The 25,703-nt window shown below is 47.3% G+C and overlaps 1 protein-coding gene across 12 annotated transcripts in view; it reads left to right on the top strand.

The window, feature by feature from the left end:
- The first annotated feature begins 12,006 nt into the window (after positions 1 to 12,006).
- KSR1 (kinase suppressor of ras 1) overlaps positions 12,007 to 25,703 on the top strand; it is a 116,811-nt gene continuing 103,114 nt past the window's right edge. For 9 of the 12 annotated variants that reach the window (XR_006286380.1, XR_006286381.1, XR_005222625.2 and 6 more), the window contains exon 1: positions 12,007 to 12,397. Coding sequence is in view for 9 of the 12 variants with exons in the window: in XM_037880325.2 (XP_037736253.2) it covers positions 12,158 to 12,397 (240 nt within the window). In the remaining 3 variants the exon portion in view is untranslated. The remainder of the gene's footprint in view (positions 12,398 to 25,703) is intronic. The other 3 variants (XM_037880321.2, XM_037880331.2, XM_043531401.1) reach the window with 2 other exon arrangements.

Raw genomic sequence — 25,703 nt, forward strand, 5'->3', positions numbered from 1 at the left:
GAATCGGCTTATCTTCCAAGAGCCTGATCCACCATACACACGCTGTGCTTTACTCACGTGAGCACTCCCATTTGAAGCCAATGGCTTTACCTACAGGAGTAAAGTTCAGCATGTGCATAGTATTTGCAGAATCCAGTGCCCTTGAAGGTAAAGTGACAGGTGGTACCTCTAGGAGGCCCTGGGGCAGCGCCTCAGCTAGTGTAAATTGGCATAGCTCAATTCAAGTCTGTAGAGTTACACCAATTTACACCAGCTGAAGATCTGGCCCCATAACTGAGTCAAATTCTGCCTTCAGGTACACAGGTGTAGATTCATAGGCTTTTAAGGCTAGATGGCCACCATGATCATGGATATTTACATGGATGTCAGGAATATCCAAAGTTACTAATGACAATAAAAAAACATTGATTTTAAGGGATATTAAACCTTGAGCAACTATTAGGTCTCATCCTGATCTCTATGTGGGGGAGGGGGCAGATTATTACATCTCTGCCTACTGCAGGGCTCTTGGGCCATCCTCTGAAACATCTGGCCATGGCTGGAGAGAGGACACTGAACTAGATGGATCTCGCTTCTGATCTAGTCTGGCTGTTCATGTGTTCCCAAGATTTAGGCTGACCTGCCATCAGGGCCAGATTTAGGGGCAGGCAACCCAGGCCTGGGCTGCCGGACTTGGGGGGGGCGCTGGGCTTGCGGGCGCTGTTTTTGTTGTTAGCGACAAAAGGGAAAACAGAATGTCTGCGGTAACATGTTCCAGGTATTCCGTATGTAGATTCATTTTTTTTCACTAACCTCCGAGAACGTTCTGGACCACTGTAGAATCTCGAGACTGTAGAATCTCGTGGAACCTTCCAGACTTTCTGAGAACGACATTTTCCTCAAACCTCCTAGAATGTTGTCAGCCATGCTGCCCTGGTGGGTATATAATGGGCGGGGCATCACCAGCCAGTCTTATATGACTGGCGCCATTTGGTCTAGGGCCGGCCCTGCCTGCTATATAACACAGGCCGTAAAGCTTCACCCAGTGCTTCCTGCAATGAGCCCAGTAACTTCCGGTTGAGCTAGAGTCTATCAGAGAATTGCTTGTGTGGACTTACTCAGGATTTATGCAACAGAATCTGTGTAAAGTTCATCCGAGGGCATAGGTACAGTGCGAGATGTTTAACCTGTCAAACCGCTTTTCCTCTAAAACACCAGCCAAAAAGAAAAGGCCTTGGAGAAGTAAGCTAATCCCTATGTGCTCTAACATCTCCTAGAAATGTAGGCCCCACCTTTGCCTCGTTACATAAAGAGGAGAGAGACGTAGTCACATGATCCAGTTCCATAAAGTGCTAATGACAGAGGCGGTGGCAAAACAATTAAAATCTTCGGCAGCGAAGGAGCCTCACAGAAGTAATCTCCTGACCCGACAAGTTCGACAGAGCCCTTTTGTGGTGCGTGAGCCTGTTTCCAACTTTCCGCACCTCAGACGCTTCCCTTTTCACTGTCAGGCCAGGAAATTGAAGAGGTATGTGTCGCTTTTGAAGTTGCTGCCCTTACAAAATGGAGATTAACTAAATGGCAAATACGCGGCAGGTGTAACAAACACAGCAGGCTCTGCTGGAAGGTGTATGGGGGCGGGGGGAGAGCGGGTGCAGCTGCAGCTCACCTGCCGCATTGTTCTGTGTGCTACAACTCTCTCGTCATTTTTATTATCCCCGTGTTGTTTTGTTAAGCAAATGTTTGTCCTTTTCCTAATACACATTTAATGCCAATATACAAATTGTACCAGGGGATTAGCGCCAATATGAGTCAATCGTAGATTGTAGTTTAACCAAGGAGACAGTAGAATAAAGACCTAAACCTGTGTGATTAGGGCTGGCACATTTCTTTCCTGTTAGACTTACATGTAGTAGAAACTCTTTGGCCAGCAAAAAATTGTCACTTGACTTGGCTTACGTGCCAAGAGTGTAAACAAAAGTTACAGCCTGGCAGGCCTCAAGGGAAAGGTAAGGTTCCTCTCTGGTTATTATTTATTATTTGCATAATGCTTAGAGGCCCCAACAGAGTCTCAAGCCTGGTTGTGCAAATACATAGTAAAAGCCACTTCCTGTCCCAAAGAGTTTACAGTCTAAACCGAAAAGACAGACAAAAGCTGGGGAAAAGTTAGTATGGTTGTAGCATTGTCAAGCCCAAGTCGGGCCTCCAAAAATCAGGAGCTAATAATATAAAGACCTCCTATTTTCAGTATTCATAAGTCAAAAGTTTGATTGTGAAATCTGGATATGAGGCGACTCTATCTAGATCTTTAAGCACCTTGGAGGAGTTGGCCCAGGAGCAAGCTTGGAACAAAAGGTTTAGTTTGTAAGATAGATACAATTTCGACTGAAAAAGATCTTGATAAGAAAGCAACACAGATGAAAAGATGGGAAAGGAATTTGGACAAAGAAATTGTTCTGGATGAGTGGGTCTCTATATGGCAGGGGTTCTCAACTTTTTTTGCTGGGCCCCCTTTGGAAATATTTCAGACTGTGACAACCCCCCAAAGAGTGATGACATCCCCCCCATTCCATGCCACCCTTACTTCTGCACTGCTGCTGGCGGTGGTGCTGTCTTCAGAACTGGGCGTCTGGCCAGCAGCCACTGCTCTCCAGCTGTCCAGCTCTGAAGGCAGCGCAGAAGTAAGGGTGGCAATACTGCGACCCCCCCCACAATAGCTTTGCGAACCTCTTTTGGGTTGGGACCCCTGATTTGAGAAATGCTGCTATAATGGAAAGGGGATATACATCTTCAGTTTGTGTAGGTCATAAAGAAAATGTTTAAAAATGACTGTATAGATGGCATTTGATGTCAATTAAGATCCATCATATTTTTGCTCGTAGGGACATGCTCTGTTGGAGGGGGTTGCAGGGAAAGGGGAACATACTTGCACATGTGGTGGTTGTGTTCAAGAATTAGATGGTTTGGGGAGGAAATTATTAAGAGATTGATCTTAGGACAAAACGCCAGCTTCCTAGAGATCCCCAGACCTGCTTACTTAATGCTGTCATAAAGGATCTATATTTTAAACAGAAGAGCAAATTAATTTTTTTATTGTTCGCAGCTAGACTCTGTATTGCACATTATTGGAAAAATGTGACCCTCCTCCTATGAAATTGTGGTGTAGCCAAATACGGACTATTCTTGTAGTGGAAAACTTTTCATAGCAAGTACATTCACAAGACAAGTCCCCAAAAGAGGGTAGGTATTTGAAAATTTGATCTCCCTTTTTAGGTCTGTCCAGCCAGCAAGCCAGCATCTTTAGCCAGCTACTTTGAATACTGACCTGATCCTGAATAAGCAGCGTATGAAGTAATACATTCACGGTTTATTGTAACTGTGCCTCATTTAAAAAATGTTTAGGAAAAAAGTCATGTGATAAATAATAAATGTTGGGTTCTTTTTATCTGCCCTCTGTTTTTTGAGCCTTTGGGGTTCATATTTTCAAGCTTTTCTAGCCACGATGGCTAGAAACTTTTTTTTTTTTAAATGAAAACTGAGATTCTTGCTTAATCACTTGACTCCAAGTGCTGGGGCTTAAGAAAGAGATATATAATAAAATCATGAGAGTTTGCAATGCTGTTATTATCCCTATTTTACAGATGGGAAACCGGAGGGATTAAGGGTTGCAGATCATTGAAACCAACTGAAGCCTTTCTATTGTCTTCGGAGAATCTGTGGTAAAGTCAGGAATTGAACCCGGGACTTGTCGTCCAGACACTGGACTATGACTTAAAAGTTACTAGTGGCAGGGGTAGGGGTAGGCGGGTGAGAGGAGAATCTTTTTTCTAAAAGATTTGCTCCAGGAATTATTCTGGGGAAAGTCCTATGCCCTGTGTTATAGAGCAGGTCAGACTAGATGAACACAGTGCTCCCTTCTGGCCTTGGCATCTATGTATCATAGAATCATAGAATCATAGAATATCAGGGTTGGAAGGGACCCCAGAAGGTCATCTAGTCCAACCCCCTGCTCAAAGCAGGACCAAGTCCCAGTTAAATCATCCCAGCCAGGGCTTTGTCAAGCCTGACCTTAAAAACCTCTAAGGAAGGAGATTCTACCACCTCCCTAGGTAACGCATTCCAGTGTTTCACCACCCTCTTAGTGAAAAAGTTTTTCCTAATATCCAACCTAAACCTCCCCCATTGCAACTTGAGACCATTACTCCTCGTTCTGTCATCTGCTACCATTGAGAACAGTCTAGAGCCATCCTCTTTGGAACCCCCTTTCAGGTAGTTGAAAGCAGCTATCAAATCCCCCCTCATTCTTCTCTTCTGCAGACTAAACAATCCCAGCTCCCTCAGCCTCTCCTCATAAGTCATGTGCTCTAGACCCCTAATCATTTTTGTTGCCCTTCGCTGGACTCTTTCCAATTTATCCACATCCTTCTTGTAGTGTGGGGCCCAAAACTGGACACAGTACTCCAGATGAGGCCTCACCAGTGTCGAATAGAGGGGAACGATCACGTCCCTCGATCTGCTCGCTATGCCCCTACTTATACATCCCAAAATGCCATTGGCCTTCTTGGCAACAAGGGCACACTGCTGACTCATATCCAGCTTCTCGTCCACTGTCACCCCTAGGTCCTTTTCCGCAGAACTGCTGCCTAGCCATTCGGTCCCTAGTCTGTAGCGGTGCATTGGGTTCTTCCGTCCTAAGTGCAGGACCCTGCACTTATCCTTATTGAACCTCATCAGATTTCTTTTGGCCCAATCCTCCAATTTGTCTAGGTCCTTCTGTATCCTATCCCTCCCCTCCAGCGTATCTACCACTCCTCCCAGTTTAGTATCATCCGCAAATTTGCTGAGAGTGCAATCCACACCATCCTCCAGATCATTTATGAAGATATTGAACAAAACCGGCCCCAGGACCGACCCCTGGGGCACTCCACTTGACACCGGCTGCCAACTAGACATGGAGCCATTGATCACTACCCGTTGAGCCCGACAATCTAGCCAGCTTTCTACCCACCTTATAGTGCATTCATCCAGCCCATACTTCCTTAACTTGCTGACAAGAATGCTGTGGGAGACCGTGTCAAAAGCTTTGCTAAAGTCAAGAAACAATACATCCACTGCTTTCCCTTCATCCACAGAACCAGTAATCTCATCATAAAAGGCGATTAGATTAGTCAGGCATGACCTTCCCTTGGTGAATCCATGCTGACTGTTCCTGATCACTTTCCTCTCCTCTAAGTGCTTCAGGATTGATTCTTTGAGGACCTGCTCCATGATTTTTCCAGGGACTGAGGTGAGGCTGACTGGCCTGTAGTTCCCAGGATCCTCCTTCTTCCCTTTTTTAAAGATGGGCACTACATTAGCCTTTTTCCAGTCATCCGGGACTTCCCCCGTTCGCCACGAGTTTTCAAAGATAATGGCCAAGGGCTCTGCAATCACAGCCGCCAATTCCTTCAGCACTCTCGGATGCAATTCGTCCGGCCCCATGGACTTGTGCACGTCCAGCTTTTCTAAATAGTCCCTAACCACCTCTATCTCTACAGAGGGCTGGCCATCTCTTCCCCATTTTGTGATGCCCAGCGCAGCAGTCTGGGAGCTGACCTTGTTAGTGAAAACAGAGGCAAAAAAAGCATTGAGTACATTAGCTTTTTCCACATCCTCTGTCACTAGGTTGCCTCCCTCATTCAGTAAGGGGCCCACACTTTCCTTGGCTTTCTTCTTGTTGCCAACATACCTGAAGAAACCCTTCTTGTTACTCTTGACATCTCTTGCTAGCTGCAGCTCCAGGTGCGATTTGGCCCTCCTGATATCTTTCCTACATGCCCGAGCAATATTTTTATACTCTTCCCTGGTCATATGTCCAACCTTCCACTTCTTGTAAGCTTCTTTTTTATGTTTAAGATCCGCTAGGATTTCACCATTAAGCCAAGCTGGTCGCCTGCCATATTTACTATTCTTTCGACTCATCGGGATGGTTTGTCCCTGTAACCTCAACAGGGATTCCTTGAAATACAGCCAGCTCTCCTGGACTCCCTTCCCCTTCATGTTAGTCCCCCAGGGGATCCTGGCCATCTGTTCCCTGAGGGAGTCGAAGTCTGCTTTCCTGAAGTCCAGGGTCCGTATCCTGCTGCTTACCTTCCTTCCCTGCGTCAGGATCCTGAACTCAACCAACTCATGGTCACTGCCTCCCAGATTCCCATCCACTTTTGCTTCCCCCACTAATTCTACCTGGTTTGTGAGCAGCAGGTCAAGAAAAGCGCCCCCCCTAGTTGGCTCCCCTAGCACTTGCACCAGGAAATTGTCCCCTACGCTTTCCAAAAACTTCCTGGATTGTCTATGCACCGCTGTATTGCTCTCCCAGCAGATATCAGGAAAATTAAAGTCACCCATGAGAATCAGGGCATGCGATCTAGTAGCTTCCGTGAGTTGCCGGAAGAAAGCCTCATCCACCTCATCCCCCTGGTCCGGTGGTCTATAGCAGACTCCCACCACTACATCACTCTTGTTGCACACACTTCTAAACTTAATCCAGAGACACTCAGGTTTTTCCACAGTTTCGTACCGGAGCTCTGAGCAGTCATACTGCTCCCTTACATACAGTGCTACTCCCCCACCTTTTCTGCCCTGCCTGTCCTTCCTAAACAGTTTATAACCATCCATGACTGTACTCCAGTCATGTGAGTTATCCCACCAAGTCTCTGTTACTCCAATCACGTCATAGTTCCTTGACATCACCAGGACCTCCAGTGTCATTGTCTGTACACTCCAGTGTCATGTACAGTGTCATTGTCTGTGGGTTTTGTAAGAGTGACAAAACGTGCATTGCAAACAGCTTCCTCCAGCAGCTCTTTACTCCAGCTCATTCGAAAACACACTTGTTGCCACTGGCCTGCTGAAAAATCCTGATGTTCAGATGCTCAGTGGCTGGTGACATACTTCAACGCTGGATTGCCAAATTCTGCCTGGCAATTCCTCATGAGGTATTAAGTTGAGTTATTAAGTTCCTTTCAAATCTATTGCACAGCTATTAAGAGGAGCATCTTGTTTTTGTTTTTTTTCCAAACACAAGTGGCCTGTAACTGACTGAGTTTCTTTGTAAAGGAATCGTCTCCTTCTTGAACCACTGAGTGGATCTGAAAAATTACTTAAGTGGGGACAGAAATGTGTGACAGTTCAGGCCTCTTCTACTTTTTTTCACTTTTGAAACTTTTGAACAATAGGCGTCAAGTGCTTCCCATGTGGGCTGTCGAGTTGACAGCAAATGAAATATTTTGTCTTAGCAAGGCAAATTTTTTTGTACGCTGAGCCAAGGAGCGGGTTTGCTTGAGGGCTATGGAATCTGGTTCGTGGGGAGAGACGGGAAGCAGCCCTCTTTCTTTTCTCCACTAGGGCTAGTCTTTGTGATTAAAAATGTTCCGAATGGATGGGGAAAGATCTGTGTCTCTCTGTGCCTCCTATGCAGTGCCGTTTACACCTCTGGGAACTGTGCAGTAATTAATATTAATAACTCAGTGTAACCAGTGGGGATACTCATCAGAGAATGGGCACAAATCTTGTTAAATGATAGATGAATGAGTCCTGCTACTGCATTAGTGAACCTGGGCTGCCTTCATAATGAAACCTGAATCCAAATGAGTCTCAAAAGGGGAGACTGGACACGTCTGCTTTCTTCCACTTCTGATCTTTTCACTCCTTGTTTCTTGTTGTCTTTCCCCCATCTTTTTGCGCGCACGCGCGCATGTGTGTGCGCGCATGCGTGCGCTATTCATTATGGATTATCTCTCCTTTGTCCTTCTCCCCTTCTGTTTTTCAGAGGTTTTCATTTCTACAGTTGAGTCCTACCCTAGCATTTCTTTTACGCTAATAGGATATTGTCCCCTCAGCACCTTTGTTCTGCAAATGATGCCAGCTTCGATTGCAAGATTTTTTCCAGCGAGCACCAGTGCATTTTCCCACCAGATTGCCCCTGATGCAGGGGAGGAGTTCCCCGTAAACATCCTTAAAGCCGCCTCATTGGTCCTCCTTCCAACCCCTTTCAAAAACTCTCCTTTTCTGCGATGCCTACGAAAAAACTTGACAGGGGCTAGGCAGCCTGAGTGCTGGGACCACATCTTATCAGGCTGACCAACATCTCACAGCCTCATGCTCCCCTGTCTATCGACCTGTTGCCCGTAGTCTTCCACTGAGATCTCCAGTCTTTTGGAGCAAGGACTGTCTCTTCGTTATGTCTGTACACAATGGGGCCCTGGCCTCTGGGTGCCACCACACTACAAATTATTAACCACATTACATAATTAATGTCCATTTCCCTTCCTCTCCTATTTCATATCAACTAGGCAGATTTGTTCGTCGGCAGGACAGAGCTCTCCCATGTACAAAATAGTTCCACCCCCAACGAGCGGCATTAGTGTTGTCAGAAAGCGCTGTTCACATCGGCACCTTTCATCGGCAAAACTTTTATCGTTCGGGGGGTGGGGTTTTTTTTCACACCTCTGAATGACAAAAGTTTTGTCATTCAGTTTCCAGTGTCGACAAAGCCAAAGTCTCTGTGAGAAGGCTCAGTGCGTCTCCTCCGTGAGGGACTCAACAAAACCAGCTGCCTTCCTGTGTGGAGAGCGGAGCCCTTAGAGGTTGAATGGGGTGGTGAGACACAGAAACCAGAAGGCATAACCAGGACATTGCTAAATGCACCATCCACGGCATGAAAAATATTATTTGCATGAATGGGAATTTGCATGTTTTGGGCAAGATTTACAGCCCGTCATCCATCTATCCATGGCCCCATTTACCATAGTATGTGGGCAACTCAGAGTCTTCAGTGGATTTATCCTCACAGCACCCGTGTGAGGTAGGGTGGTGCTGTTATCCCATTTTACAGACGGCAAACTGAGGAACAGAGAAACTAAGGCTACATCTACTCTTGGAGCAAGGGGTGTGGACATATTTGCACAAGCTCTCATTGAGCCGGTGCACTAAAAAGAGTAACTTAGACACAGTAGTGTGGGCAGCCACACTGGCTAGCCGTCCTGAGTATGTACCCACAGGTGCCAGGCAGGTTTGAACTCAGGGCAGCTGGCCTGTGCCGCTGTTCACCATGCTGCCTGGCTGTTCTCCATGCTCCATGGCTACACCACTATGTGTCATGCGCTAGCTCAGGGAGAGCTAGCAGGAGTATGTCTACGTGAGAAGGCAACCGCGCCCCTAGCGCCAAATGTAGACATAGCCAAAGTGACTTGCCCAAAGTTAAACAGGAAGTTGGTGGGGAAGTAGGGAACTGACCTAGGATTTCCCGAGTCCCAGCCTGGCACTGGCCCATCTTTCCCTTCACTTGCCCTGCACCTTACGCTGTGATTTTCACCAATGCCAAGCGAGTGCAGAGTGGGTGTAAATTACAACCCCATCAGCATGGTAGCATTTTACACCCACCGTGCATTGGTGTAAATGATGGTACAAGGCATAGGGCAATAGTGAACAGAGCCCAGTGAGAACAAGCAAGTGAAGGTAAGGGGCATTGGGATCAGCTTTCTCTTCAGGCTGAGTTATACTCCCCAGTACACACGCAATGACTGTGGGCCTGATTCAAAACCCATTGAAGTGAATGGACATCAGTGGTCTTTGGGTCAGGCCCTAAACGAGTGTTGTAGCTAAACAGAGGTTGCATGTGAGTTTGAAATCCATCCCCCACCCTTGCCTGAGAGCAGGGTGGAGTGCTGTTCCAGTGTGACTGCTTTTGCAGCCCTAGGCTGGAATAGGGGATATACCTCTTAGTTATGACCATAATAACTGTGGAGCCAGAGAGACTATAATCCCCCAACCACTCCTTCACAGCCCTCTCAATACCACGTCTGTTCGGTGCTCACTCCATGACGCAGCCTGAAGCTGTATGGGACACCGAAGGTTGCAGTTCTGGGCTACAGTCTTGGAATCAGACAATGATTTCCCTGTGGTTTGGTGTTTGCAGATCAGTCCCTCTCCTCTCTTTCCAGCGAATGGAGTCAAAACTGCTCTGTCTGGAAGGCACTGGCTCTCTTTTGTGCAAGCAGCTCCCATGAAACAATACTCGGAGAGGATTCTCTGTTTCTCCTGCTAATGTTGACAGCAGCCTGAGCATATAAGTGTTCAGAGGAGAACACTGAGGAATGCGGAGGGTAGGGGCGTTAATGCATGTACAGTACAAAACATTTAGTCAGCACATTTTCTCCATTTGGGCCCAGAGGGCAGTTTAGTGCACTGTGGGTCTTGCCTGCTCATGGGAGCCAGTGAATTAGGCAGCCACTCCCATTGGAGTACACAAACATTGCTCAAGGATTAAAAATCTCATGCAATGCAGGACCCCTCTATTTCCGAGGCTTGCTTTCCCATGCAATAAATCCACAGTGTCTTTGGTAGCAATTCCTTTATGTTCCTTGCTGGCTGGCTATGCAATGGACTTTTTAGCAATTGTATCACTGTAATAATATTTCCCAGGTCTATACCAGCCTGCATCCTGGGATCTCAGTGTGTTGCAAACACTTATGAATTAAAATTCCAAACCCTCCTGTGAGGTAAATAAATGTTATCCCCATTAGAAAGATAGGAAGATTAAGGCAATAAAGCAGTTAAATGGCTTGCCCAAGGTCAGACAGCAAGTCAGTGGCAAAAGAACATTAGGATCCAATCCAGCAAAGCAGTTAAATATGTAATTTACAACAGGCCAATAGTGCCATTGGAGTCAGTGGGACTACTCAGATTATGTTCACAGGCACACTTAAGACACCTACCTAGAGTTCATTGAAGACAGGAGTCTTTCCATTTACTTCAGTGGATTTGGGATTGGGTCCTAAGTGCTTTGCTGGACTGAAGCCTAAATATCCTCCTGTTTCTGTGCTTTCACCACTTGACTGTGCTTCCTCTCCTCTTCCCTTCTCTCCATGTTTTTGTTACTCTCCAGTTCTGTGGGCTTTAATTTATTAATGACTCTTTCATACTAGGGTCAGATCCTGCCTCTGAGCTGCATTCAAAACCTCCTTGTCTTCTATGTAAGCTCCCTGCAAGATCCACTAAGAAACTGTCCATGACTCTCTACTGATATTTACATTGTTTTCCTGATATTCCTTTATGTTTGGTTAGAGCCTGCTTTTATTTTCTTCTTTGTGGCTATGCTGCCATATTGTCTTCTAAAAAAAAAGGTATTCATTTAGTTCTCATTAATAATCTCAATCATCTTCCTCCGTCAGCATGCAGTTACATTCTTTCTGAGCACCCAGCTAAGTATCAACCCAAACTGGTACCACTGTGGAGGCATCTGGTTTTTGTTTTGATATTTCGCATGCACATTAGCTTGTGGTCACTATATCAGATATTCAGGATATGAAATCTGCTTTCTTTGTAATTGTTATTTATATTGTAGTTCCCGATGAAACACCAACTGAGCTGCAAACATAGCGTTCCCACAGACCATACCATAATAAAGCTACTTGTAGAATGCTATTCAGTTAAGATTTGAATGAACCCACATGACTCTTGTACTTCAGTGTTTATATTGGCTAAAAGATGTTTACATTAATGCCCACTTCAAATACTAGACCTGCTCTCATTCTTTACTAAGTAAACATTTATGTTACATGAAACACATAACTGATTGATTTATGGAACATTTGGGGAAAGATAACAGGGCTAGCTCAGTGGTTTGGGCATCGGCCTGCTAAACCCAGGGTTGTGAGTTCAATCCTTGAGGGGGCCATTTAAGGATTTGGGGCTTGAGCCTGCTTTGAGCGGGGGTTGGACTTGATGATCTCCTGAGGTCCCTTCCAATCTTGATCTTCGGGGGGGGGGGGTAATAGAGTGGACCTCCACTAGCTCCATCCGTGGGTGTGTGTTTATCCTCTTTCCCCGGTGTAGGGGGGGGGAATTTAAAGTGCAACCCCCCCCCCCCCCGCAGTGTTACCCCTTAGCAGCCAGGGCGGCAGCAGGAAAAACTACAAGTCCCGGCGTCCCCGTCGGCCTGACCCTGGCCCCCGGCGGCTATGAAAAGGCTACGAGCGAGGGGAAGGCGAGCAGGAGCCGGCGAGCTCCCCGTGGCGCTGCAGCCGCTGCCCGGCTCTGCGCGCCCGGTCCTGCGCCGGCGGGGCGGACCCAGCCGCAGCCGGGAAGGCTCCTCGCCCCGGCTTCCTCCCCGGGCGGCCCGCCCCCCCGATGCCGAGGCATGGCTAGCGCTGCCGCCGGGCCGATGGTGGCGCGGAAGGCGCGGCGGGGCGGGGAGGCGGCCGCGGCCGGCCGGGCGGGGGCGGGCGCGGCGGGACCCCCGGCCGGCCCGCGGGCCGCCTTGCAGCAGTGCGGGCAGCTGCAGAGCCTCATCGACATCTCGCTGTCCAGCCTGCGCGGGCTCCGCACCAAGTGCGCCGCCTCCAACGACCTCACCCAGCAGGAGATCCGGACCCTGGAGGTACCGAGCCCGGGGCGCCCCCCGCCCCAAATCCTCGGGCGGCAGCCGCGGGGTGCCCCCCGGCCGCAGCTGCAGGGGACTCGCTCCCCCCCGCCCACCAGCCCTAGAGCAACGGGGGGGGGGGCGCCCTGAGGGTCAACCCCTCCTTCCTAGCCCTGCAGCCCCTGATGGGGACTCCCCGCCCCCCCCCCCCCCGACAGCACCTGGGGGGGGCTCTGGTCCCTTAGATCAACAGCTGGGGGGGGTCCTACTAGCCCTGCAGCCCCTGACAGGGACTGCCCCGGACAGCACCTGGGGGGTCTGGTCCCTTAGAGCAACAGCTTGGGGGGGGGCCCTACTAGCTCTGCAGCCCCTGGTAGGGACTGCCCCCGACAGCACCTGGGGGTCCTGTCTCTGAGAGCAACAGCTGGGGGGGTCCTACTAGCCCTGCAGCCCTTGACAGGGACTGCCCCTGGCAGCACCTGGGGGTCCTGTCCCTTAGAGCAACAGCTGGGGGGGGGGGGCCCTACTAGCCCTGCAGCCCCTGACAGGGACTCCCCCCGACAGCACCTGGGGGCCCTGTCTCTGAGAGCAACAGCTGGGGGGCCCTTAGGCCAATCCCTCCCCTCCATTTCTTCCCCCCCCCTCCTGTCCAGTTCACTACCCTGCAAACAGTTGGTGAGGACTTGCCCCAGCCCTGTAACAATAGAGGGCCCCCCTGACAACAACTGTAAGGCATTTCTCTCCCCCCCCCCCATCCCACCCCATACTACCCTTGAAACAACTAGAGGGGTTTCCTTTTCCTGCTCTCTTCCCCCCACCTCCCCGCTTTACCAGCTGCTAGGACCTTGGAAGTACGGAGCACAGATATACATCAGGGCACCCACACAACTGGGGGCTCAGCTAGAGTCACCCCTGCACTGATCCGTTTAGTCCTGCACAATCCATGTGACAATAGAGGGGACTCGGTGTCCTCTCCCAGCACCTATGCATTTCCCCAGTCCTATAACAGCTCTGTGTGTGTGAATCTTCTCCTTCCTAGCCATGCAAACTGGGGGGCTCCTTATGGCGGGTGCAAGGATGCCCTTATCTCTCAACATCCCCTTCTGCACTTCCTTATCTTGTATTATAACAGCTGTAGTCTCCCATCAAAAGGCACTCCCTGGATAACTCAGTCTGTGGTTAAATGAGAGCTGAAGGAAGTCATTGGATGATAAAGTTTAATAATAAGCTGGAGAGTTGCATGTGGGAGAAGGACTCCCCTTTGGGAAGGTCTAGTTACTAGGATGCCAGGCTTGCTGCTTTAGTTTGCAGGGTTTGCTTGGAGAGTTTGGGGAAACCTGCCTGTTTTGCTTTGTTTTGTTCTTCTAAAACCACTTTCTGAAGCTGGTGGGCAGTAAACATGGGCTCCGAACATCACTGTGGAAGTAGAAGCTGCTGTGGCCTGGGGATGGAAATGGGAATGATGTGAGCATGATTTAGAAAGTCTGTTGGTGGCTGGGACCTCCCACCAGTCAGTTCTGAGGCTGGGAGATACACAAATCTCCCTCTTGCTATCTTCCCCTGACACTCGCTTTTTGTGACTCTCCATTTCCTGCTCTGCATTTGCAGGCCTATCTTTCTATTACTGGCTCCTTTTCACTGATCCTGCTTATTTCTCTCCTGGATAACTCACAGATAACACCAACGTCCAGTTTAGAAGATAGTTATGTTGTTTAGACAGGTTGTATTAAATTCTTCTTGCTCCCAAATGTGTGATGTATTCCCATAACAGGAACTTAATGCTGGATCTTGCCATAGCTTTCGAATGCTGGTGTTTTTTTGTCTCTTTTTAATGCTGAAACTGCATTTTTTGCCTTGTTCGATGTTTTGGTGTTGTCATATCCAGGAGAAGCAAAACATACTTTTTTTTTTTTTTTTTTTTTTCCCCTCCATGGGAAGTCAGGCTTTTGTTTGTGCTTAGAATAAAGTATTATATTAATGCACTCCAGTGGGCGCTGCTGCTGATGTGGTAGAAACAAAGGTGTGAGTGCTCCCACACGTCTGGAACCTCTAGGAACATCTGTATGAGGCCAGTTATGGGTTAGATAGACGTGCTTTTAAAAACAAGTATCCATGAAGAAGTGAGGTACTTAATAGAATGAGTAGAACAATAGGGGACCGCTCATTTAGGGCAATCTGTCCATTCTCTCTCTTTTCCCTCCCCCCAAACAAGGTCTTCAAAAGAAGAGAAAACCAACACTCATCCTCATGTATCAGCATTTGCCTAGATTTTGGTGGGTGTACTCTTGTGCTCAGAACATGCAAAGATCTGCTTATCAGTGTGCTTTGAAAATGACAGGCACAGTACCTAGAAAGAGTCCTAAAGAGACTTCAGTTTGTAGGGAGATGGTGACTTGGCCTCCTGACCTTGACAGGTGAAAACCACTTTCTGGTCCTAAAAAGTTTTGCTTTTGTTTTCTCTCCCTTTGTGTGTGTGACAGCTACCCAACATACATGTCTGAATGTCACTTTAAATATTTTACCCACTAAATAACCAAACAGATGTTTCCAGTAGTCATGTATGATAGTGAAATGTGTACTTTGGTAATAAGGCTGTATTTTCTCATTGCTTGGGGGTGTGAGAAACTGACGTGCTATTCAGTGTAAGCACAGTACCTCTGCAGCACTCCTAGTCAAAGAGAGACATGAGGACTGATACTCCAGGTTGCTCTGCACTTTGTACAGTCATCCACCCCTTCTCCCACCTGCTGACCCAGTGTAAAGTAGGAGTAAAAATACTGCCGTTCTGATCTGGTGGCCTTTCATACCCACTTGGTACTTTGTAAATATGCAGGCAACAGAGAGTCAAGCTCTGGGTATCGGAGGTAGTGGCTTTGGTTTTATTATCTCTGAAAGTAAAATAATAAACAAAATCATGTTGTGTGTTGACTAGTAGGTGAAGGGGATTCAGCATAGTCCGTAAACTTGACTAGAAATCAGGGCCTGGACTCTGGAAAGTTTGGCTTGCTGTGCATGTGGGGTCTTGGGCAAGTCACGTAGTGGTTTTGGAGATGACTGTTGTTAATAATTTGAATTTCAGTAGTAGTGCCTAGAGCTGCTTGGAATACATTTGACTTTTTGTCAATAAACTGAACATTGTTTGGCTGGAAATATGAAGTTTTTGGCTGAAAAGCTATTGATGGAAACTCAGACTTTTCCAGAGAGACTTTTTTCCATTTAAAAAACCCCCCGATCTTCCATCAAAACAGTTTTGACAGAATTATTTAACCAGCCCTAATCGGGACCCCAATGTACTAGGTGCTGTTCACGCATGTAATGAAAAGACAGCCCTGGCTCCATGGAACTTGTCTACGTGGGGAAAGTTGCCTTGGAATAAGATCAGGTATGAATTTAAACGAACATAGCCCTACCAATGTAAGCTTCCATGTGGTCACTCTTATTCTGGAAGAGTGCCAGTGTGGGTAGTCACACTGGGTCTTACTGCACCAGTATCACTGGAAAACTTTCCCCTATAGCCAAGCCCGAAGTATATGATGGAAACACAACAGGTGGATACAACAAACAGACTGGGATCGGAGAGGGGTGACGTGGGGAAGGGAGGACACGATTTTGTTTATAAAATGGTGGTTTTTGCAGAAGAAGGGGCTCACTTTCTAAGACCTAATCACTTGGTTGCACTTGTGTAAGTTGAGGGCAGGATTTGGCCCAGTGTATTGAAGGCAAAGCTGTCCCTCTTGGGAGCAAGAGGCAGGGGTCGGAGGTGGGGAATGTGAAGCTTGTTTGCTGCCTTCCTATGTGTGTGCATTTCCCAAGTGTCCTGTGTTGGCTATGCCGACACTATGAGCTTACAGCGGCACCGATGCAGCTGTGCTGCTGTAAAATGGCTCGTGTAGCCGCTCTATGCTGAGGGGAGAAAGAGAGAGAGCTCTTCATCAGCATAATTAAACCACCTCTAATTAGCGGCAGTAGCTATGTCAGCAGGAGAGCATCTCACACCGACAGATGTGCCGGTGTGGACAGTGCTATGTTGGTGGAACTTATGTCGTTCAGAGTGTGTGTGTGTGTAAACAACGCACCCCTCTGAGCGACATACGTTATACTGATAAGTGCTAGCTTAGTTTCGGTGTTCTATCTTTGTGATTGTGCTCTGGTCCGACCCCCTTCAGTGTTCACGCCTTATTCTGTCAGAGGTACGTAGTACCGCTTAAACTTTCTCCCAGCTGTCTGTTGGCCACCAGGAGCACCTCAGGGATGCGCGCTCCCATGCTCCCGGATAGAAGGAAGATCTGGAGCAGTGTTCTGTAAGCATTTTCAGGGTGAACAGTAGCAACCTGGGTGGAAAAAATGTTCTCAAATTTTAGAAAATGTATCTAAATGTTTCCAGTATGTTTTCAAAGCTTGTCGCTGGCTGTGTGGTTACTTTTGGCAACTGCTTTCTTGCTTGCACGTATTTCTGTTCTAACTGAACAGCTGAACTATAGAATATGTAAAGAGCACAAACCCATGCAGCAAAGCACTGAGGCATGTGCTTAAGTCCCACTGGACAGAAACTTAAGCACACAGCTAAAGTAAAATATACTCTTAAGTGCTTTCCTGAGTAGGAATGGACCACTGAATTAGGGCCTCTGCCTTTAGAGATGAGCACTCTGCTCTGACTACTGCAGCATTTCATGGGTAGCATCAGGCCTGATGGCTATAAAGAACACCCAGACTAGCAATGTTTTTACCATGCTGCTTTTTTTTTTTTAATTTTATTTTTATTTTTTTTATTTCGGGATTTGTCGGGAAGCCAAGAGCACAGAGCAGCTCTTGGAAACAGAGTTTTGTGTAATGCAGAAGATGAATTTTAGATCCGTGGGAACTGCTTGCAGAGAGCATGTGAGTGCAAACCCTGTAGCAAATGAGCTAGCTGCAAAACTTTCTGCTGACAGTGTGGCAAGGCCCTTTGGATGAAGAGTAAGGGGGTTCCCCATAGCATAGCGTATGCAGTGTTTAGTTTGCCTGTTAGAAGAGTGGATTGTCTGGTGCCACTGAGCCTTGTGTTTTATTACTGTACATTGTACCCAAAGAATGCTTGAACGGGCTTTCTTTTAACCTGTGCCCTGGTGCATGCCTCACTCCCATTCCCACCCTGATATGTTTATTTTTGTAGTCTACATGGGAGATAAATTAATAAACTGCCCTGGGTTTGGGTTAGAGTATTGTTGTCTCCCAATAAGATGAGAGAGACAAGTTGGGTGACCTAATATCTTTTATTGGATCAATTTCTCTTTCACCAACAGAAGTTGGTCCAGTAAAAGATATTACGTCACCCACCTTGTGTCTCAAATATCGTGGGACCCACCGGGCTAAAAGTATACTTATACAATCAGATGAAAGCACTGTTCTGTCTCTTTTTGTGTAGATGGAGCCTGACTTTTGAACGTCCCAGTTGTTAAAGCCTCTTTTGTCTGTCCCCAGCCTAGTCTCCTGCACAATGCTTCTGAAGTTTTGCCTTCTGTGATTACAAATGTGGTAGAACTCTCTGGTCCCTAGAACACAGAAGGAAGGAAGACTGACCTCTGGACTCCCCAGCCTGTGGTGGGTTCTGATCTTGGTTCTGCCTTAGATTTCCTGCCAATCTGAGGCCAAGTCCCCTTAAACCTCAGGGCTTAAGCCAATATATTAGTGACCAAGTGCTGGTGCTGGTGGCAGATTGTCCTACATTTGCACACTGGAGTGTACTTGACCTTACTCTGAAGCCTCTGGTTGTAGCTTTTGGGGGAGACCATGTAGTGGGCTATATGGACTGCAGGTCTGATCCAATGTGGCAATCACTGTCTTCACCTCTCTGCCTAGCTGGTGTAAAGGTGCTTCAGAGAGTGATGAATCGGGCCCCTGGTGTGTAACCTCTCCCACCTCATTCTCAAGTTGAATATATAGGGAAGGCTTCTGCCCCTCACTCAAGGTCACTGTATCATGCTCTAGGCCCTTGGTTGATTCTCTCCCTCCTCACCCCCCTCTTGGGGGCATGTTAGGGGTGGAGCTGAGGCAGGAGTGGGGTGGGGCCATGGCCCCATGGTGCATACCACTAGGCCATCCTGGTTTGCTCTGCTTACCATGGGAACAGTGGGGACAGGTTGCTGTAACTTAAAGCAGCTCACTGGGCTGCCTAAGTTACTTTGGGGGGCTCTCTTGGTTCCTGGGGCAGCCTGGCATCAAGAGGGCACAGAGGTGGCTTAAAGGCACCTTGCCCGAGTCCTCCCTGGGGCTGTGCCTTCAGCTAAGCACCCCACTGGAGGAGCCACCCAGAACCCAGTGCTGATTTCTGTCTGATCCCTCCAAAGTACCTTTACAACTCTCTAAATGATCTGCTCAGAGAATCCGCCATAGTGTCTCATTCAGACTGGGGGTGAATTTATATTGACATGTTTGACAATTAACCAAAAAAGGCTTATCTGTCTGCCATTGGTCTCTAACCAGAAAGGAACGCTCTGAGAGCTAAGCTTTCGGGGGGGTGGGGTGGGCAGGGCGGGAAGGAATTGTACTAGGAGTTTGAACTTGCAAACTGGAAGCCAGGCCTTTAACATAAATAAACTAAAGGTGAGGCTGTATTGTTTGTAAACCTGAACTAACAGGAGCAGTGAATTTTTTCATCCCAAACTGCAGCCATGTGTTAATGATGCCTGCTCAGTCAAAGCGACTTCCTTTCACATCAGGCCTTATGTAAGAGGGTCTCTTGCTTCGTTTCCCTTTCAGACACGAGTGCCATGCACCTTTGAGCCCAAACGGTACCTTTATTTTTGTAATCCCCTCCTCAGAAATTGGGGGTGCAAGTTTTTGGATTTTTAGTTAGTTTCATATGGTCAAATAGCCATTTAGAACCCCCCAAAAGCCTTTGGAAGAGTGGATCTGTTTAAAGCATCTGCCTGAGGAAAATTACCTGCGACTATAAATGTATAGGCCTGTTCTTCCTTTGCTTCTATTACAACACATCGGTTCACCTGATCTGAGTGTGTCTGTCTGCCCCACTACATTGCCTTTCTACAGACAGCATCACATTTATACTTAGACTAATTGTTTGTTGTCATAAACAAATCTTCCTAATGTAACATTGGCTTTTCTTAATGTAATCAGTATTTTCATGTACCTGAGTGATCAAAAACTGTGTGAAAATTGGCCAGAAAGAAAGTGTCACTTTTGTAAACTGGGAAACCTTTTTGTAAAATCCAAAAATGAGGAGACTTGCAGCTATCCCAGAACAGTTTTACTGAAAGGCTGGGGTCAGGCTCTGGCCAACTGTCAGCACAGGAGAAGGAGTTCTGTACAAATGGTGTGGCGATGGAGTAGGCAAAGTTGGGATTGACACACAGTGCTGAAGAAGGGGGAACATAAGAGCGGCCATGCTGGGTCAGACCAAAGGTCCATCTAGCCCAGTATCCTGTCTTCCGACATTAATGCCTTCTTGCTTGTCTGGCCAATAAGAACAGCCCAGATGGAGTTGTGGGATCAGATTAACAGCACCCAGGCTTGATTAGCCTGCAGAGTAGGATGGGGGCCAGCTTGGGCTGAAGTGAAATCCAAGTTCAAGCCTACACCCTTTCTCAGCAATGCCTGGGTTTAAACTGCCCTCAAGCCTGGATTAGAGGTTTTTCTGTGTGGATGGGTGGGGAGCTAGGGCCAACATCTGAGCTGTATCCTGGGCTGACTCTGTAGTGAAGACATACAGAGGCTCCACAGGGTAACTTATACAGCAGTCCATTAGTGGCTGCCTTAGCATAGAATAGCTGGAGGACAAATCATTCCCTCTATCCCAGTAAGTCCCACTATGGGTGAAGTTAAGCCACCTAGGTGTTGGCTTAGCCTCCATAAAGGAGCTTCAGCAGAGCCTAAAGTTGAGCCCTTTGTTTGCACATGCATTGTTTTGTAAAACCAAATTCTTTAGTGGCTAGTAGTGATAAGACTGGGCTGATTCTGATTAGAGCTTGTTCCAGTCTCCCCCCTTAACTTCTGATTTACACTAGTGTCCAATTCTGTCCTCCGCTTCATTCCTCCAAACCTGTTGCTTTGACAGGTGTAACTGAGCTGGTTTTGGTCTGATAGTCAGTCAAGTTCAAAGGTAGCTTATAAGGGCAATTAAAAAGTTCACACTGCATACTAACAGTATGGATTTACTGATATGAGTCAGCCATGCAAGCATGCAGACTTATCACTTCATTGACTTTTGTTCATAAATAGAACATAAAGTATCTTGTAATAGTGTGATGATAAGGTTGAAAAGACACTTTCAGCATAAACTGTATATTTTCAGATGATTAACTTCTTAAAATAAACCCCAAGCCCTCCTCTTCAAGTTGAAAAGTTTTGTGCTTATTTAGTCCAAAGAGGGAACTAAAAAAAAATAAAAATCATTAAATCACATTTGGTCACTTCTTGGCCTTTCCATGGGGCGAAATATGTAAGTGCCGTTCAGCACTGCCCTGGGCAAAGAGTGATTGTACAAGTAGGCTTGGCAGAATTTGATTTTTATTTTTTTGTCATTGCCACAGATAAGAGCCATGTTTATTTTTAAACTTTTTTTGTTTGTTTTTTTTGTGGTGGTGTTTTGTTTTGTCTCCCCCCCCCCCCCCCCCAATTTTCGCAGTTGTGGTAAATGCAAATCGTCAACATCGCATGTCAAAATATATAAAGTAAATACCCTTAACTCAAACGCTAATCATTGCTCAAGCAGGATTTGTCTTACTTTGATTATTAATGATGGAAATACATGGTCTTGTCCCTTTGGGTGTGGGTTGGTGACCTCAACATTTACTGACTTTTACTCATTAAAAAAAAATGAATCCTTCCAAGTCGGTGAATAAGCCGTGCCCCCCAGAGGTGGTATGACTCAGCCATCCCCTGGGGCACAGTTCCTTCCTGCTTGATTCTCACTGCCAGCGAGTAAAACTGTACTGCTGGCCTGTCCTAACAGCAAATAAAGGAGTCCAGGCTACACCTGTTCCAGGACAGGGGAAAGCAAGCAAGTGGCCCACGTACTTCTGGGCCAGAATACAAGGTCTAGGAAACCTGCCTAGGAGTGTTCTTGCACACTTGTGTATGCCTCTAGTCCAAAACACAGTCTGGCTCTGAATAGTTAAGAAATTGTTCGGGTGGTGTGTGTGTGTGTGTGTGTGTGTTTTGTTTTCTCCCCCTCTGCCCCCCCCCCCCTTCTTTTCTCCAGCCACAGGATCCCTGGTGCTGATTCTGAGATGTGCTAGAGCTGTTCTCGGCACAGTTTGGCTGGAGGGACTCAAGGGTGGGCAACTGTGGCCATGCTCCACCAATTGTACCCCACTCTCCGGATTCTGGGACTGGCCGTGAACTAATCCAGTTAAGCCACAGGGCTGCTTTAACCTACACCAGCTCTCCGCACCTCCATAAAGCCGTTGTAGGACTCAAGAAAAGCCACAGCATATAGGCGCTCCAATCGTTTCCCCTTCACTCCAGTCCTCCTTCTAACATGCTGCCTGCGTGAGGAGCTCTGAGAAGGGGCAGCCGAGAGCCTCTTGCTGAATCTAGGGCAGGAACTGCCAAAGCAGAAGGAACAGGATCAGAAGCTTGGGGGAAGGTCTGAGCTGAATGTTGCTGTTAATTTCTAGGTCAGTAAAGCCAAACCCTTGAAAGGGGGTGAGCTTTGGACTCTGCTCAGGGAGCATGATCCTCAGTTCCCCTGCACCTTTTGTAGTCGTTGGGTCCGCTCTCCAGCGGACGTCCGTTGTCACTGAAGTCAATGGGATTATGTAGGTTTACACCAGCAGAGGATCTGACCCAAAGTGAGTGTTAAAAGATACCTGGTCAGAACGCCCTGCGCTCTGTGTAGCCATTTGCATAGCAATGAAGAATCTGGCCCAGCAAGTGGATTTTGTGTTGGACCACGCTGGGAAGGGCACCAGCTCAGGAGCAAGGCTCCGTGTGGTGTGAAAAGGCTCAGCAGAATAAAAAGCACTTGGGGCCAGCTTTGCTTGCCTTCCCTTGACCTCAATGGAGCTGTGCCTGCTAACGATCTGACCCCCGAGTATCCCCTTGATTCACTACAGCTACTTCCAAAGTAAGGTGTGCCTTGAGGGGGAGGAAGAGAGACAGGAACAGGGCCTTTCGGTATGAGATTTGACTTCTTGCGTCAACAGAAACCGGCTTTTCATAAAACCGAACAAGTGAATTTTGTAGCCTGGCTACTCAAGAACCGTGGTTGGCCTGAAAGTGATATTAGAGGAGTAGCAGATGGCGCGCACACAGCGTGTGTGGTTAGGTGGCTGTGGCTCTTAAATACATAGTCCGTGCTTTAGTGGAAAAAAAAAAACAAAACAGTTTCCTGTTTCTAGCAGCGGTTTCCCTAAAAGAAGAGGGGGGAGAGAGAGAGTTTAGTTTGGCTCGTCTCCCTGGCTGTGCTGTGAGGATACTGGGGCAGAACACTCTAAGGGTGGGATTATGCTGCTTGCAGATACATGGCCTGCTTTGCACCCGTTGCAGAGCTCTTTCTAAAAATAAACTGCTGGCTCTTCCTTGTTGGCATTTTCACAGTGGGGGAGACGAGCAAATGAGATGGCTTGGCCTAGTGCAAAACGGCAGCCTCTGACCAGGATTTTCCAGCTTTCAGTTTCAGCGGCAAGGATCCAAACCTGCCTTTCCCATGTTAAGGGCTGATTTTGACTCTGCAGGGGTGTAAATGAGGTCCATGGCGTTACCCTGGATTTGCGCCCAAGTGAATAAGAACAGAATCTGGCCTTGAAATGGGGTGGTGACAATCTCAGAGGGCACGGGGTCAAATACAGAGGTTTTCATAACACTGGTATAAATCCAGAGTAATTCCAGGGAAGATGACTCTCCGTATACGTTGATATAAATGAGAGAACTGAATTATGATGGGCCGGCTTCATACTTACAAATATTCCTTAAATAACTTTCTTCTAGCTGTAAACCGAGTTCTAGTTTAACCCTCTTGACTTACCTATGGTAGCACAGGTGTAACTGAGGGCAGAATTGGACCCAGTGTGTTTTTTTTTTTTTTTTTTTATAGTGTTGGTCTTGGCTTTTTTTTTTTTTTTTTTTTTTTTAAATTGGAAAGCCAGATGTAAGAAGACCATATTTTCCCGTGACTTAGGAATCATATTAACAAGTGAAAATAAGGTGATGATAAAATCTCGGGGCCTGATTCTGTTACCCCATCCCTGTGCTTGGGGCAGGATGTGGGCTAAGGTGGCTTTAAGCCTTCTGTATGCTGCTTTGGCTGTTTAGGATCCTGCCTGCCTAAGTTAGAGCATCATCAGGACTGCTCTAATTTGTGCTCTGTTTCCTGTGGTTTCTGGAGAACAAAGACTCCTCCTAATACAGTGCTGCACCCCATTCCCAAGCTTGCTAGGTCCCTGCCCCCCAACATGCTTGCTACACTGGGGCCTGGGAGCAGGGCTAGGGTTGCCAGGTGACCGTTTTTTGACCAGAATGCCCAGTCAAAAAGGGACCCTGCTGACTGGGCCATTAAAAGACTGGTTGGCGGTGCAGCAGGGCTAAGGCAGGCTCTCTGTCTGCCCTGGCTCCGTGCAGCTCCCGGAAGCGGCTGGCATGTCCCTGAGCCCCCTAAGCAGAGGTGCGGCCAGGAAGGCTCCACCCCCTGCACCAAGCACCGACTCCGCAGCTCCCACTGGCCATATTTCCTATGACCCCCTCCTGCACCCCAGATCCCTCATCCCTGGCCCCACCCCAGAGCCCCCAGCCAGAGCCCTCAACCGCTCCCCCAGCCGGGTGAAAACGAGTGGGTGGGGGAGAGCGAGGGAGGGAGGGATGGAGTGAGCTGGGAGGCAGGGCCTTGGAGAAGGGGTGGGGCCTCAGTGTGGGGGCGGGGCAGGGGAAAGGTATGTTTGGTGTTTTTGCAATCAGAAAGTTGGCAACCCTAAGCAGGGCCAGCACAGAGCTCTTATACCAGCTCTAAGCAGTCTAGGAATGGGTCCAGAGAGCATGAAGAGATCTTAGGCCCTCTCTGTACTGAGGCTATTTATGCTGGTGTAGCTACACCCCTGCGAACCTCTGGTATAGATGCAGCACACTGGCGTATTGCAGAGCTTGCATCAATGTAGCGGAATTGGTAGAAAACCCCCATGTAGAGGTAGAGTAGCGTAGTCCTGGTCTACACTTAAAAACGAGAAAAATCTAGCTGTGACAGGGCTGTGAAAAATGTTGCACCCTGTGGTCCATACTTAGGTTGACCTATTCCCTGGCGCAGAAGTGGCGAGGTCGATGAAAAAATTCTTCTGTTCATCTAGCTACTGCCTCTCCCGTGCGATGTCCTTTACTTGGTGCTATACGTCAGTGCCTTAGCTCAGTGGTTCTCAACCTTCTCCAGATGACTGGACCCCTTTCAGGAGTCTGATTCTTGTCTTGCGTTTCCACCCCCAAATTTTACCTCACTTAAAAACTACTTGTTCACAAAATCAGACATAAAAACGCAAAAGTGCCTGAGCACGCTGTTACTGAAAAATGGCGGACTTTCTCATTTTTACCTTTTATAATTATAAACTATATCCATTGGAATATAAATATTGTACTTACATATTTCAGTGTTTAGTATATAGAGCTGTATAAACAAGTCATTGCATGAAATTTTAGTTTATCCTGACTTTGCTAGTGCTTTTTATATGTAGCCTGTTGTAAAACTAGGCAATATCTAGATGAGTTGATGTACCCCCTGGAAGACCCCTGCGTACCCGCAGGGGTACTTGTACTGTTGGTTGAGAACCACTGCCTTAGCCAATGTCCTGAAGCCATTACAATTCAGGAACAAATAAGGGAGGGGACTGGCTCAGATATGGAGGGCCAGAGTAAACTGGGCGTGAACAGACCGGTACCAAAAGAGCAAGCGTAAGGGGCCGTCTCACAAATTTGTGTGCTATAAATAAAGAGGTGCTTTATTTTATTTTTTTCACACCGATCTCTCATTATCTGATTCAAAGGAAGGGGAATGTTGACATATCAAAAGAACTTTCACTTCTGTTTGAAGCAACCTTAATTTAGAAAGGAAGGTGTTTTTTTTTTTTTTTTTTTTTTTTTGCGTTTCTCCTTGCTGTTGTGCGTGGGCTTTTATTGAAGTCTGCAGGCTGCAGAGTGCAGGTTTTTTATTTTTTAAAAGATATTAATGATGCTGAAATGCATTAGAAAAGAAGAGCCTGACATATTAACTCTTTTTTTGCAGCTCAGTGCCTTTTGATGGTTGCTTTAGATTGACATTTTCAAAGCGGCTTAGACACATCTATCGTGAAAATTAATGGAAGATATGTATCAACAGCCCTTAAGGCAGGCTGCAATTGAGGTTTTC

The sequence above is a fragment of the Chelonia mydas genome, chromosome 17 (genome assembly GCF_015237465.2).
Source record: "Chelonia mydas isolate rCheMyd1 chromosome 17, rCheMyd1.pri.v2, whole genome shotgun sequence".
Lineage (NCBI taxonomy): Eukaryota > Metazoa > Chordata > Testudines > Cheloniidae > Chelonia > Chelonia mydas.